Genomic DNA, 15,613 nt, shown 5'->3' with positions numbered 1-15,613 from the left:
TTGCTCCTGATCTGAAAGCAGAAAGCTCACTGTTGTGAGTGATATTCTATATCTATTGCAGCAATTCTGACCAATGCAGTGACCAGTAACACTGAGGATGATGCTATAGACGTGGAGATGCAGGCAGACATGATGATGATCCTCTCATGTCTGTGTGATGGAGACATGCACAGAAAGGTAGCACACACAACTTACCATTAGTGAATGTACATGTTCTTTGTCCTTTTAATGATTTATGTTTGTTCATTTTTATTATTTTGAAAAGTTAGAATTATTTTCTAAAACTCTTTTAAAATGTCAATTTTCATGTGTCGGCTAGACGTTGCTCATGTCATGAAAGATTACTTTAATGCTTCATGTTTTGGTTACAATATTCCTTGACTTTATTGAATTCAGTTTTTGCATAAAATGTGAAAACTCAATACATGTTGTTTGTCTGCTTCTAAAAAGGTTTTGGAGGCAAATATATTTTCCGTACAAAACCAGAGAAGACTGCAAATAAATAACTACATAATGCAGCACTTAAGTAAGGCTTATTTTAATATTAAATCACATTATTTTATACGGTTTATCTATTCAACTTGATCACATTACATGCCTGAGTGCTGTTTGATCACATTACATGACTGAGTGCTGTTTGATCACATTACATGACTGAGTGCTGTTTGATCACATTACATGTCTGAGTGTTGTTTGATCACATTACATGCCTGAGTGTTGTTTGATCACATTACATGCTTGAGTGCTGTTTGATCACATTACATGCCTGAGTGTTGTTTGATCACATTGCATGCCTGAGTGCTGTTTGATCACATTGCATGCCTGAGTGTTGTTTGATCACATTACATGCCTGAGTGCTGTTTGATCACATTGCATGCCTGAGTGATGTTTGATCACATTACATGCCTGAGTGTTGTTTGATCACATTACATGCCTGAGTGTTGTTTGATCACATTGCATGCCTGAGTGTTGTTTGATCCCATTACATGCCTGAGTGATGTTTGATCACATTACATGCCTGAGTGTTGTTTGATCACATTACATGCTTGAGTGCTGTTTGATCACATTACATGCCTGAGTGTTGTTTGAAGATATTACAATGAGCCTCGGGCTATGAAAACAAGGCTAAGTGCAGTTTAACATCAAGTGTCATCACAACTGGGAGGAGACTTCCTTTAAACAAAAAATGCCATACAGGCGGAAAGTGTCGTCCCTGCAGATTAACCTGAGCGGACTGCACAGACTTATCTGGGAGGACATTTATGCCCATGCATTAAGACTTATCTGGGAGGACACTTATGTCCATGCATTAAGACTTATCTGGGAGGACACTTATGTCCATGCATTAAGACTTATCTGGGAGGACACTTATGTCCATGCATTAAGACTTATCTGGGAGGACACTTATGTCCATGCATTAAGACTTATCTGGGAGGACACTTATGTCCATGCATTAAGACTTATCTGGGAGGACACTTATGTCCATGCATTAAGACTTATCTGGGAGGACACTTATGCCCATGCATTAAGACTTATCTGGGAGGACACTTATGTCCATGCATTAAGACCTGTTTCTGGGAGGACACGTATGTCCATGCATTAAGACTTATCTGGGAGGACACTTATGTCCATGCATTAAGACTTATCTGGGAGGACACTTATGTCCATGCATTAAGACCTGTTTCTGGGAGGACACGTATGTCCATGCATTAAGACTTATCTGGGAGGACACTTATGTCCATGCATTAAGACTTATCTGGGAGGACACTTATGCCCATGCATTAAGACTTATCTGGGAGGACACTTATGCCCATGCATTAAGACTTATCTGGGAGGACACTTATGCCCATGCATTAAGACTTATCTGGGAGGACACTTATGCCCATGCATTAAGACTTATCTGGGAGGACACTTATGTCCATGCATTAAGACTTATCTGGGAGGACACTTATGCCCATGCATAAAGACTTATCTGGGAGGACACTTATGTCCATGCATTAAGACTTATCTGGGAGGACACTTATGTCCATGCATTAAGACTTATCTGGGAGGACACTTATGTCCATGCATTAAGACCTGTTTCTGGGAGGACACGTATGTCCATGCATTAAGACTTATCTGGGAGGACACTTATGTCCATGCATTAAGACTTATCTGGGAGGACACTTATGCCCATGCATTAAGACTTATCTGGGAGGACACTTATGCCCATGCATTAAGACTTATCTGGGAGGACACTTATGTCCATGCATTAAGACTTATCTGGGAGGACACTTATGTCCATGCATTAAGACTTATCTGGGAGGACACTTATGCCCATGCATTAAGACTTATCTGGGAGGACACTTATGTCCATGCATTAAGACTTATCTGGGAGGACACTTATGTCCATGCATTAAGACTTATCTGGGAGGACACTTATGTCCATGCATTAAGACTTATCTGGGAGGACACTTATGTCCATGCATTAAGACTTATCTGGGAGGACACTTATGTCCGTGCATTAAGACTTATCTGGGAGGACACTTATGTCCATGCATTAAGACTTATCTGGGAGGACACTTATGCCCATGCATTAAGACTTATCTGGGAGGACACTTATGTCCATGCATTAAGACCTGTTTCTGGGAGGACACTTATGCCCATGCATTAAGACTTATCTGGGAGGACACTTATGTCCATGCATTAGGACTTATCTTGGAGGACACTTATGCCCATGCATTAAGACTTATCTGGGAGGACACTTATGCCCATGCATTAAGACTTATCTGGGAGGACACTTATGTCCATGCATTAAGACTTATCTGGGAGGACACTTATGCCCATGCATTAAGACTTATCTGGGAGGACACTTATGTCCATGCATTAAGACTTATCTGGGAGGACACTTATGTCCATGCATTAAGACTTATCTGGGAGGACACTTATGCCCATGCATTAAGACTTATCTGGGAGGACACTTATGTCCATGCATTAAGACCTGTTTCTGGGAGGACACTTATGCCCATGCATTAAGACCTGTTTTATCAGAACGAGGCCCACAATCATAACGGTCATTTCACAGGAGCTCTTTGGAGAGGCCGGTGTGAATGTCTGCGTGCACTACCTGAGGACTGACCCCAAACTGCTCTCCAGTGGACTGGGTCACCATAGACTGCTCCTGACGGCCGTAGACTGTGTCTGGTTGGTACTTTGGGGCATCCTTTGGAGCTCTAGTCAAAGCATTATATGATTTGTTTACATCTGATTATTTCAGCTTAGCCATCCTTTGGAGTTCTAGTCAAAGCATGATGTGATGTGTTTACATCTGTTTATTTAAGCTCAGACATCCTTTGAAGTTCTAGTCAAAGCATATGATTTGTTTACCATACTAGTAAAATTATGCAGGTGCACGTTGTCCCGTTTTCTGCAAATTTCCTGTTTTTTAATCCCAAAATCATGACAAATAATAAAAAATTGTGCATGATCTATTAAAAAAAGTTCCTTGAAACTTATATAAATATATGCTTTCGAAGAATGCCTTGACTGTGTTCTTTCAATCTTCTGCACTGAACATGTTTCAATTATTCAAAAAATCTTAAATGGTAAATATTAAGTTGATCTTTACATTAATAGAAAGGATACAACAGGTTACAAAAAAATTCACCGGTTAACCTTTAATTTTAACTGGGGATTTTTATAACTGTTTGACTGTTTTATTGTTGTTATGTGATTGAATTAGTTTATTATTTTACTTTCTTTATTAAAACTTCTCAGACGGCTGTGGGGCATCGTTGATGACGTAAATTACTACTTATACAATGAAACAAATAAACTGGATGCGTATCTTGATACAAGTATTACTTATAAACACTTCATTCTAGCAAGCAATCATTGTTGGATATTGGTTTACAAAACATCAAAATAAGCCATCTGATATCTCAAACCGATCTTTATTGCAAGTTAAATAAATGTGTCAAATACGTCTACCCTAATAGCCCCCACTCATCCCAGTTTGCAAGTTAAATTTTTGTGAGAAAAACAAAACAATAGTGCCAATAATAAAAAAAACGTACCAATTGTTTGTAACCACAAAGGTATACTGATTTATTGCTTTATTAATATGTTGACACGTTATTTATTACCGTTGTTGGTGTGGCATCTTGTTTTTTACTAGAAGCCAGCGTAAGTTGGCAGTATGTCGCAGGCAAAAAGTAAAATCATACGATTTATTCCATGAATAAAGCATTATTTAAACCTTTCCAAAAATAGTGACCGGTTAACTGATCATTTCGGTGGGTTAACCAGTTTACCTCTTGCATCCCTAATTAATAGATATACAGGTGATACATTTTGTGTATTTCACCAGGTGTTCCATAGTGGGTTGTTACACAACTGAGGACTACCTTCTGGAGAAAGAGGGCATCTTTCTGCTAATTGATCTCTTGGAGGTAAACTGGTATTTCTTCTATCTGATTACAATGTTAACATAAGATTAATACATTTGTATTGCATCTTTTATCTGTTTGTTATGCTTAAAACCGCTGCTTAAAATCATTCCTGCTCCGATGCATACTGAAAATGACTATGATGCAACCAGCATAAAACCAGAACAGCCTGAGATTAACATTGGCTTTAAAACTCAAATCTATTAAGAAAGGTCTTAAATTAAGCATTCATATCTTTCTGGTGTCCGACATTAATTTTCTCTACAAATCAATGCAGAGGTGTTCAAAGAAAGGCAAACTACATGGTTTTCTAACGGTTGCAGGCCTGCCCCAAGAACATGCACAACCTGATACTAGGCTGCCTGCTGGACCTGTGTGAGAACCCCAAGACAGTGCACCACGTGCTGACCTGGAGAGGGAAAGACAACTCTTCCGCGGCCCATCTCTTCTGTGAGACGTGGAGGAGTGAGGAGAGGGATCTGGGAGTGAAACGGGACAATAACGGGGCCATAGCTGGTGAGTTCTCAAATATACTCCAATTTCTGCAAAATAGTTACGAGTCTTGCTCTGAGACAATGGGAGTTTAATGCATGTGTTTTTTCCCTGATTAGCCCGTGAAGTCCCTCTTGACTGTCTTTTTTTGTTCAGAAAAGACTTCCTTTAAACAAAAAATCCTATAAAAGGTGAAAGTGTGTCGTCTCTCATAAGCCCTGGCTGACTGCATATACTCATCAGTGGGGAGACTTTATGCACATGTATTTTGCCCTTTTTTCCCAGAGCTGGAAGTGAATAGGGACAGCAACAGGACAATAGCTGGTTAGTGCTAAGGCCCTGTGTAGAAGTTAGGGGTCACTGAGTTATTATCTAAATTTCAAGTGGTCACATTAGCATTAAACCTTTGATTGAGCCTCTTTCTGGGAACACTGGGATTGATGCTTGTGTGTAAAGTGTCCTCCCTGATTAGGGACGACACTTTCTGCTTAGACTGGATTTTTGTGAAGAAGAGACTTCCTTAAAACAAAAAATCTATTAAAGCGGAAAGTGTCCTCCCTGATTAGCTTGTGCGGACTGCATAGGCTGGTCTGGGACGACGCTTTATACACATTCATTTAGCCCAGTTTTCTAGACACAGCTCAATAAATGATCTCGTTTAAAATTTCCTTGCAATGTGGGAACTGAATATTTGGCAAATGGCATGAAGGGACATCGACAAGGCAATTTTAACCTTCACGTTGTCATCAAATTCATTATTTTGCATTGTAAAGATAACTAATAAGTAAAAATTTCTGAACTGAATAAAATAACAAAAAAATCCAGGTAATAGCAAGCATTATATTGCAAAAAAAATAAATTAATATTTTAAGCTTGGCTGTTTTGGGAGAGAAAACCCGAAGTATTGTCATAACCAGCTCGTCCTGTCTTTTCGCCGTTCGCCGTCCGCATCATGCTAAAACCTTAACATTTTGTTAACCTTTTGAACATTGGTTCTAAAATGAAAGTGCTTCCGCCTACAACATTGAAACTTCATATGTAGCTGCACCTTGATGAGTTCTACATGCCACACCCATTTTTGGGTCCTTAGGTCAAAGGTCAAGGTCACTGTGACCTCTACAATTATTTTTTTTTAATAATACAAATTTTGACAAGCTTTCATTTATTCAAAACTGCACTCGCAGCCGAGCGCTGGCACCCGTTATGCAGTGCTCTTGTTTCTTTTTAGGACACTTCTCCTTGTAATGAAGTTTAGATCCATTACTAAAGAATAAAATATGATTAAAATCAAGCTATGTTGTGTAGTTTCTACTCAAAAACATTTTACTTGCTGGATTAACACAAAGCCCAAAGTTCCATTGTGCATTTCTGGGGAAACTGGGCTTAATGCATGTGCGTAAAGTGTCATCCCAGAAAAGCCTGTGGAGTCCACACAGGCCAATCAGGGACATCACTATGCACACATGCAATAAGCCCAGTTTTCCTAAAACAAGGCTCCATTCATGCCTGTCTCTTTTGTTGGTAGATGTGCGTCGTCCCCTGATGGGCAGTCTACAGGACAGCAAGGGGTTCATACCTCTGCCAGCGGGCTGCATGTCACAGGCTATTGTGGACGTCTCAGAGAACATGAGGGCAAAGATCTACTCCATCTTCTGCAAAATAGGTACATTGTATGAGACTAGATCTGGGAAAATGGGGCTTAATGCATGTACATAAAGTGTTGTCCCAGATGAGCCTCTGATGTGCAGCCCCCACAGGCTAACCAGGGACAATACTATCTGCCTAAACTAGATTTTCATTAAGAATGCACTTCCTTGAAACAAAACATTCTATAAAAGCGGATAGTGTTGACCCTGATAACCCTGTGTGGAGTGCACAGGGTACTCTGGGATGGCACTTGATACTTATGCATTAAGCCCCTTTTTCCCAGAGTGGGACTTGTTTGTATTTATGGTGAGTCAAGAAATGCTATAACCTTTGGAAATTATCTTTCATTTAAACAATATTTTATACTGATAAAATAATGTAAATAAATAATTTTTTTCTCCCATATTTTCTATAAAATTTGTTGAACATTTAAAACCTTTAAATAAATCCTATAAGCAGCTTAGTTGTAATCCCCTCAGTATGGTGGCATATGGTAGTCAGACTGTCCATCTGTTTGTCAGTCTGTCCAGCTGGCATTCCATTTTTTCCTTAATGCTTTCATATATTTACCTAATTTTGGTATGAGAGTCTCACTTCATGAGTATAAAATCACGTTTTAGTTTATTTTTGGTCCATTGATTTTTTGCGAAATTATGGGTCTTTGACTTATACATTTTCTCTGCAATAACAGTTTTTCAGACTTTTTGCTAAACGCTTGCAGATATTTTTCTGATTTTTGGTGTGTTTTTCTACTTGACTCAAGGATTAACTTTGAGTTTCGTTTCGTGCATTAATTTTGGACGGAGTAACGGGCCTTGGACTAAGGATTTTTCTTATAAATAATACTTTTCCGTTGTTTTTTTTTGTGCGACACGCTTTCATATACTGACCTGATTTTTTGTGTGTGAGTCTACCTTCATGACCTACAGATCATGTTTTGTTCTGGTCCATTTATTGTTGACAAAGTTACGGGCCCTAGACTTAACAATGTTCTCTTAAATAAAACCTTTACGGATTTTTGTGCAAAAAAGGTTCAGATATTTACCTGATTTTGGGTGTGTAATTCTTCCTGGATGACTTTTTGTTTCCATATGTGAAAATTTGAGACAAGTGGAATAAGTGGTTTGTGCCCTATGGAAATATATGTTCAATCTGTAACATTTGCAATTGTTATTTATAAATATTTGAAACTTTCGTTAACTGGTTTTGAAAAAAATACTACAAATACTTTCCTAATTACTTATAAGTTAGGTTTATTTAGAGCTTTAAATTTTGCTAAAGATATGCATTAGATCTAAAATATTATTATATTGGTATAAACTAAAGTGCTTTCAATCTGTTATGAACAGGTTTCACAGACCTTCCTGGCTTGACTGTGGATGATCATATCACACTGACTGTGATTGAAAAATACCTCGACTTTAAGGTGACTTTGTGTTCTCTTCATGTACTTATGTAATTGCTTTAAATGTGAAATAAAATTGATAACAACAGAAGTAATACATCAAATAACATCATCGAAATAAACAAAATGAGGTTGCTATGCTATGTGTTTTTGCTGTATTCATAATGATAGAAATACAGATAAATTTATCAAATGGATTGTTATTTTGTTAATGTACAATGACGGTTAAACCCTCTCACACTCAGATGAAAAAAAGGCATATGAGACCAACATAAAACCAGATCAGCCTGTGAGTTACTTGAAGGCTGTTCAGGTTGTATTCTGGTTGCTGCTCACCAGTATTAAAAGGTTGGAAATGAAGCCTTAACACTTGAATCTTTCATGAAAGGTCTTTAGTTTATATTATTTTTTAAGAGCCTACAAACTGGTAAAAATGCATATCTGAGTGGTGAAGGGTTACTGTTTGGTGATTGTTAAAAACCAATCTGCCATGCAACAGATGGGTGAAGTGTGGACAGAGGTGATCACAGAGCTGGATCAGGAGCGGGTGCGACCCACGACCCCTGACCTTGAGGCTGTGGAGGCCATCTCGCGGGCGATCGAGAACCGGGCAGAGATTGTGGCCGGTACCCAGCAGGAGCTGCTGGAGGCGCAGCAGAGCCAGGACACGCTCAATGAGCAGGAGTTCTACGCTGAGGTGAAGGGATTTGAGAATATACTCTGATTGTAATGAAAAGGTGTAGAATGTGAACTGATTCTAAGGTTAAGGTGTAAAATGTCTACTGATTCTAAGGTTAAGGTGTAAAATGTCTACTGATTCTAACGTTAAGGTGTAAAATGTCTACTGATTCTAACGTTAAGGTGTAAAATGTCTACTGATTCTAAGGTTACGGTGTAAAATGTCTACTGATTCTAAGGTTAAGGTGTAAAATGTCTACTGATTCCAAGGTTAAGGTGTAAAATGTCTACTGATTCTAAGGTTAAGGTGTAAAATGTCTACTGATTCTAAGGTTAAGGTGTAAAATGTCTACTGATTCTAAGGTTAAGGTGTAAAATGTCTACTGATTCTAAGGTTAAGGTGTAAAATGTCTACTGATTCTAACGTTAAGGTGTAAAATGTCTACTGATTCTAAGGTTAAGGTGTTAAATGTCTACTGATTCTAAGGTTAAGGTGTAAAATGTCTACTGATTCTAAGGTTAAGGTGTAAAATGTCTACTGATTCTAAGGTTAAGGTGTTAAATGTCTACTGATTCTAAGGTTAAGGTGTAAAATGTCTACTGATTCTAAGGTTAAGGTGTAAAATGTCTACTGATTCTAAGGTTAAGGTGTTAAATGTCTACTGATTCTAAGGTTAAGGTGTAAAATGTCTACTGATTCTAAGGTTAAGGTGTAAAATGTCTACTGATTCCAAGGTTGCGGTGTAAAATGTCTACTGATTCTAAGGTTAAGGTGTAAAATGTCTACTGATTCTAAGGTTAATATGTAGAATGTGACTGAAAAGAATAAGAAGAGAGTTGTTTTGATTATTGATACTTACATTATTATATTATTACACAGACCTTTCGAATGTATTTCATAGGTCTTTGATTATTATTATATTATTAAATGCAATTATTTTTGGTCCATCTGTAGGGTTGTTGTTTCTTACATTTTGTTGCTTAATTTCAAAGCACTAATCAAGCTACACAATATCTAGTCTTTATTGATATTCAGTAAAAAAGAAATGTTATTACAACATATTGTTTTGTATTTATTTCAGATCAGAGAAAATTACAGGCAGAAAGAAAAACAATTGAATGACTTCTCAGACTTTGTGGCAAGAACTTCCAACTACCAACTTTTGAAGGTTAAACACGATTTGTGTAAATTTAGTAAAACACAACAGTTATTTGTTATACATCTAGATTTGAATAAATGTTTGTACAATAAGGCAACACATGTATTATTGATGTTTAGATTAAGAAGTTTAATGTAGTCAAAATTTTGTACCAATTGAAGAAAAAGATCCTAAATGGTAGGAGAAAATTTATTTTTAGAATAGGAACAAGAAAGATTTTTATGTCCCCCAGTCTATACTGAAAGACATATTGTTTTTGCCCTGTCTGTTTGTTGGTTTGCGTCAAACTTTAACATTGGCCATAACTTGTGCAATATTGAAGTGCTATAACTTGATATTTGGCATGCATGTGTATCTCATGGAGCTGCACATTTTGAGTGGTGAAAGGTCAAGGTCATCCTTCAATGTCAAATAAATGGTGGGGGGGGGGGGGCATAGTGTTCACAAACACATCTTGTTTATTTTGGAATTTTAATGTCAAACCTGATAATGTTTGCACATGAGGTCATTTCCGCATATTTACTATTTCTAATTAAATAAAATGTTAAGCATTGTTGCATATAATTTACAAATTTAAAAAAGATGAATGCCAGTGTTCTAAAAGGAAATATGAATTCAGTATTATAACAATTCTGTGTTTTCTTTTTTAGGCTGCAAAAGAACGACAGGAGTATTCCATTGAGGCATCCCGAATTCCAAATGAATACAAGAAATCGTAAGTACTACCACAAAAGTCTTACTTATTTACTATAGTATATATAATCTTTGTTTCAAAACACTTTAATCAATTTAAGAAATATATTTTGTATTTATTTTTAATAAAAATAGTTGCATATTTAATTGATGTTAATTATGGTGATTTGTTTTTTCCAGAAACTTTTTCCATGAAATCAACCTGCCTAACATTAAGACAACAGTAAGTGTAAAATGAAAAGTTAAATGTACATAACATGATAAGTCAATATGCTGTATGACAAGAGGTATCAAGTGATATGTATTTATGGTTGAAATTACCTCAAAGTCGATTTTTGGTAAAAATTCATATAATTTTCTTTAAAAAGTATTGGCAAACTTTTATATTTTGTTGAACAAAAACTCTTTCCCACTTAGAGGCAAAGTGAAAATGGCCATGTGCAAACAGCATAAAACCAGAACAGTCTGCGAGTTATTCGCAATCTGTTCAGGTTTTCTGCTGTTTACTGCTCATCAGTATCTAAGGGTTGCAAATGAAGCCATTAAAACTTTAATCTAGTAAGAAAGGTTTTAATTAAATTTAAATTTCTAAGGGACTACAAATGCATCACAAAAAGTTTCTAAGTGGGAAACGTCTCTACGTTTTAACGATCTAAGCCTTAGATCACGGATTTTTGTTCTTGGCAGCTGTGCAGTTTTCACCAAGCAATGCTTGCTTGAACTTTAAAATATCTCAAAGCGTAATGAGCTGGACTCAGCTATTCCTGTTACTTTAAAATACATTTTAGCCTTGCCCTGTGAAAAGGGAGTTAAATGCATGTGTGTAAAGTGTGGTCTCAGATTAGCCTGTGCAGTCTGCCTGTGTTGTCAGGGACAACACTTTCCACCTTAAACTGGATTTTTGTCATGAACAGTCTTCCTTTAAACAAAAAATACAATTATAGTGGAAAGTGTTGTCCCTAATTAGCCTGTGTGGACTGCACAGGCTAATCTTGGACAACACTTTACGTACATGCATTAAACTCCCCTTTCACAGAGAGCGACTCATATTTATATCTTCAGACGTTTGCCAGCAAGCATGTAGTGGTAGACAGCACACCTATAGACCTCACTGGCGGACCTCTTTCCAACTATGATCCTGACACAGGCACCAACAAGACCAGGAAACTACCCACACAGAAGGCGTAAGTCTGCGGATTGTATTTAACCCTTTGCCCATAAGAGGCAAAGTGAAAATGGCTATGTGCAAACAGCATAAAACCAGAGCAGCCTTCAAGTAACTCGCAGGCTGTTCAGGTTTTATGCTGTTTGCTGCTCATCAGTATCTAAGGGTTGGAAATAAAGTCTTTCAAACATATATTTTTATATATATTATATATATATATTAAAGGGGCCTTTTCACGTTTTTATGTCCCCCACTATAGGAGTGGGGGACATATTGTTTTTGCCCTGTCTGTTGGTTGGTCTGTCTGTTGGTCTGTTTGCGCCAACTTTAACATTTGCAATAAATTTTGCAATATTGAAGATAGCAACTTGATATTTGGCAGGCATATGTATCTCATGGAGCTGCACATTTTGAGTGGTGAAAGCTCAAGGTCAAGGTCATCCTTCAAGGTCAAAGGTCAAATATATGGGTCAAAATCTGCAGTATACACTTTTGCAGTATTTCAATATTCAAGATAGCAACTTGATATTTGGCATCCATGTGTATCTCATGGAGCTGCACATTTTTGAGTGGTGAAAGGTCAAGGTCATCCTTCAAGGTCAGAGGTCAAATATATGTGGCCAAAATCGCTCATTTTATGAGTACTTTTGCAATATTGAAGATAGCAACTTGATATTTGGCATGCATGTGTATCTCATGGAGCTGCACATTTTGAGTGGTGAAAGGTCAAGGTCATTCTTCAAGGTCAAAGGTCAAATATATGTGGCCCAAATCGCTTATTTTATGAATACTTTTGCAATATTGAAGATAGCAACTTGATATTTGGTGAAAGGTCAAGGTCATCCTTCAAGGTCAAATATATGGGTCAAAATTGCTCATGTTATGTCACTTCTGCAATATTGAAGCAAGCAATTTTATATTTGAAATGCATGTGTATCTCATGGAGCTGCACATTTTGAGTGGTGAAGGGTCAAGGTCAAGGTCATCCTTCAAGGTCAAAGGTCGTATAGGGGGACATTGTGTTTCACAAACGCATCTTGTTTTAAATTGAAAAAAAAAAAAATTGTTTAAGATTCGCAAATTTTCTTTTAAATTTTGATATTTGTGAAGTAACAGTAATACTTAACATTTACCATGCTCTAAAATATACACTATATGCATCTTTTGACAATTTAAAAACCTGAAAATTATAAAGCGTTGCAATGCGAAATGATTGAATAATTTGGAGAGTTCTGTTCTTGTTGTTATATTTTGTGATACTACGAGGATTACTAATATTAAGTAAAAAATACATCCCTCAGTGTATGAACACAGATGGCCGAGACGTCTTATCATAAGACTTTTACTCTGGGGACTCCAGGTGTCAGTGGTTAGAGCCCAGTTGAGGGTTCCTTTTTTTTTCTTTTTATGCCCCCTTTCGAAGAAGAGGGGGTATATTGTTTTGCACATGTCGGTCGGTCAGTCGATCAGTCCACCAGATGGTTTCCGGATGATAACTCAAGAACGCTTAGGCCTAGGATCATGAAACTTCATAGGTACATTGATCATGACTGGCAGATGACCCCTAATGATTTTCAGGTCACTAGGTCAAAGGTCAAGGTCACAGTGACTCAAAATAGTAAAATGGTTTCCAGATGATTACTCAATAATGCTTAGGCCTAGGAGCATGAAACTTCATAGGTACATTGATCATGACTGGAAGATGACCCCTATTGATTTTCAGGTAACTTGGTCAAAGGTCAAGGTCACAGTGACTCGAAATAGTAAAATGGTTTCCGGATGATAACTCAAGAATGCTTACGCCAAGGATCATGAAACTTCAAAGGTACATTGATCATGACTGGCAAATGACCCCTATTGATTTTCAGGTCACTAGGTCAAAGTTAAGGTCACAGTAAATGGAAACAACACAATGGTTTCCGGATGATAACTCAAGAATGCTTACGCCTAGGATCATGAAACTTCATAGGTACATTGATAATGACTGGCAAATGACCCCTATTGATTTTCAGGTCACTAGGTCAAGAGTCAAGGTCACAGCGACTCAAAACAGTAAAATGTTTTTCTGGATGATACCTCATAAATGCTTACGCCTAGGATCATGAAACTTCATAGGAACATTGATCATGACTGGCAGATGACCCCTATTTATTTTCAGGTCACTAGATCAAAGGTCAAGGTCACAGTGACTCGAAACATTAACATAAATTCAGGATGATAACTCAAGAATGCTTACGCCTAGGATCATGAAACTTCATAGGCATTGATTATGACTGGCAGATGACCCCTATTGATTTTCAGGTCACTAGGTCAAAGGTCAAGGTCACAGTGACTCGAAATAGGAAAATGGTTTCCGGATGATAACTCAAGTATGCTTACGCCAAGGATCATGAAACTTCATAGGTACATTGATCATGACTGGCAGATGACCCCTATTAATTTTCAGGTCACTACGTCAAAATTCAAGGTCACAGTGACTCAAATTAGTTAAATTGTTACCTGATGATAACTCAAGAATAATAAGCCTAGAATCATGAAACTTCAAAGGTACATTAATCGTGACTGGCAGATGACCCCTATTGATTTTCAGGTCACTAGGTCAAAGGTCAAGGTCACAGTGACAAAAAACGTATTCACACAATGGCTGCCTCTACAACTGAAAGCCCATATAAGGGGCATGCATGTTTTACAAACAGCCTATGTTTAAATTTTATTCTTTATTTTTAACTGGAGCTTGTTAGATCCAATGTTTACATTTATCAATATAAAGCCTTTAATGGCAAACTTCAATACATGCCAAAATCTGTGAAAAGGCCCCTTTAAGAAGGGTATTTAATTAAATTTACCTGTCTAAGGGACTACAAATGCGTCAAAATATGTATCTATGTAGTAAAGGTTTAAAAATATATCAGAAAATTAGAAAAATCTCTTCAAATTCAGTGATGGTATATAAATCTTCGCTAAAAATAAACCAACTTGACATTGTTTTATTGCAATGTCAAATAAAAAAGTCAATAAATTGCTACATCAAATTGTTGAAAATTCATAGGTAGAAAAGTTTATTTGAAAAACAAAGCAACTAAATGTGTCATATTTTCTTTTCTTTCAGGTTAACAATGTAGAGAAGAAATATTGGCAAGACTTGTAGGACAATGGCTGACATAAATATATATACAATATATACATTATACAAAATTAAACAATAATCTTTCAAAAGTGAATAAACGTCCGCAGAAATAATGTTAGTTGCAAATAACAATATGGCACAATACAATGAACATATTACATCACAGGATAAGTACTGATATACTATGTCTATCATTGAGACGTGACAAATGTCTACAAAGAGTGCTGAGCCGTTTATTCTTTCACTTTTTATTAAGTCAGGTGTAGTTTTTTTGGAATTGTTTTATATATAATAAACTGTGATATTTTTTTTGCTCTTTTCTGTTTGACTGCATATTTTTTGGAAATTTGAGAAAACAATTGTGCATGGGTCTGTATTGGAGAGGTATATTAAGTTTGCATTTTTCACAACTTATTTTGATTTATTTACTTACTTTCTTGTAATATGATACTACAGTGTCAGATTGAAACAAATCCGGAATATTCTTTTCCATTTGATTGTCATACATGTACTCGGTCTACTGTGTATTGTGTATGATAAATATAGTTTTGTTTATAATAAATTGTTTCATTGTTTATTTATGCATTACAAGCCTTACACTCAGATTTATAAGAAAATTTGACCTTTGCGTATCAATCAATTAAAAAAAATGGATGTGAATGCTTTGTGCATAACAAAGTCGAACACAATTAGCCTCAAGTCACTATATCCAACAATCAATTATAACATGACCTACGCTCCAGGAGTGAAATAACGTAATGCTCAATTTTGTTTATTACACGGGTGTTATTACACAAGTTATATAACTGTGAAATGACG

At 36.7% G+C, this 15,613-nt stretch overlaps 1 protein-coding gene across 1 annotated transcript in view; it reads left to right on the top strand.

The window, feature by feature from the left end:
• LOC127856587 (cilia- and flagella-associated protein 69-like) overlaps window positions 1-15,369 on the top strand; it is a 34,511-nt gene extending 19,142 nt beyond the window's left edge. Inside the window, exons 13-24 of the mRNA XM_052392883.1 lie at window positions 62-177; window positions 3,065-3,183; window positions 4,349-4,430; window positions 4,751-4,943; window positions 6,445-6,582; window positions 7,916-7,992; window positions 8,471-8,668; window positions 9,732-9,818; window positions 10,460-10,524; window positions 10,683-10,725; window positions 11,565-11,686; window positions 14,777-15,369. Of these exons, the coding sequence (XP_052248843.1) occupies window positions 62-177; window positions 3,065-3,183; window positions 4,349-4,430; window positions 4,751-4,943; window positions 6,445-6,582; window positions 7,916-7,992; window positions 8,471-8,668; window positions 9,732-9,818; window positions 10,460-10,524; window positions 10,683-10,725; window positions 11,565-11,686; window positions 14,777-14,789 (1,253 nt within the window). The 3' untranslated portion in view covers window positions 14,790-15,369. The remainder of the gene's footprint in view (window positions 1-61; window positions 178-3,064; window positions 3,184-4,348; window positions 4,431-4,750; window positions 4,944-6,444; window positions 6,583-7,915; window positions 7,993-8,470; window positions 8,669-9,731; window positions 9,819-10,459; window positions 10,525-10,682; window positions 10,726-11,564; window positions 11,687-14,776) is intronic.
• The last annotated feature ends 244 nt before the right edge of the window (window positions 15,370-15,613 follow it).

The sequence above is a fragment of the Dreissena polymorpha genome, chromosome 13, assembly GCF_020536995.1.
Source record: "Dreissena polymorpha isolate Duluth1 chromosome 13, UMN_Dpol_1.0, whole genome shotgun sequence".
NCBI classification, from domain to species: Eukaryota; Metazoa; Mollusca; class Bivalvia; order Myida; family Dreissenidae; genus Dreissena; species Dreissena polymorpha.
Note: the sequence above shows the minus strand (reverse complement) of the source record. Positions and strands in the feature narration are given on the sequence as shown.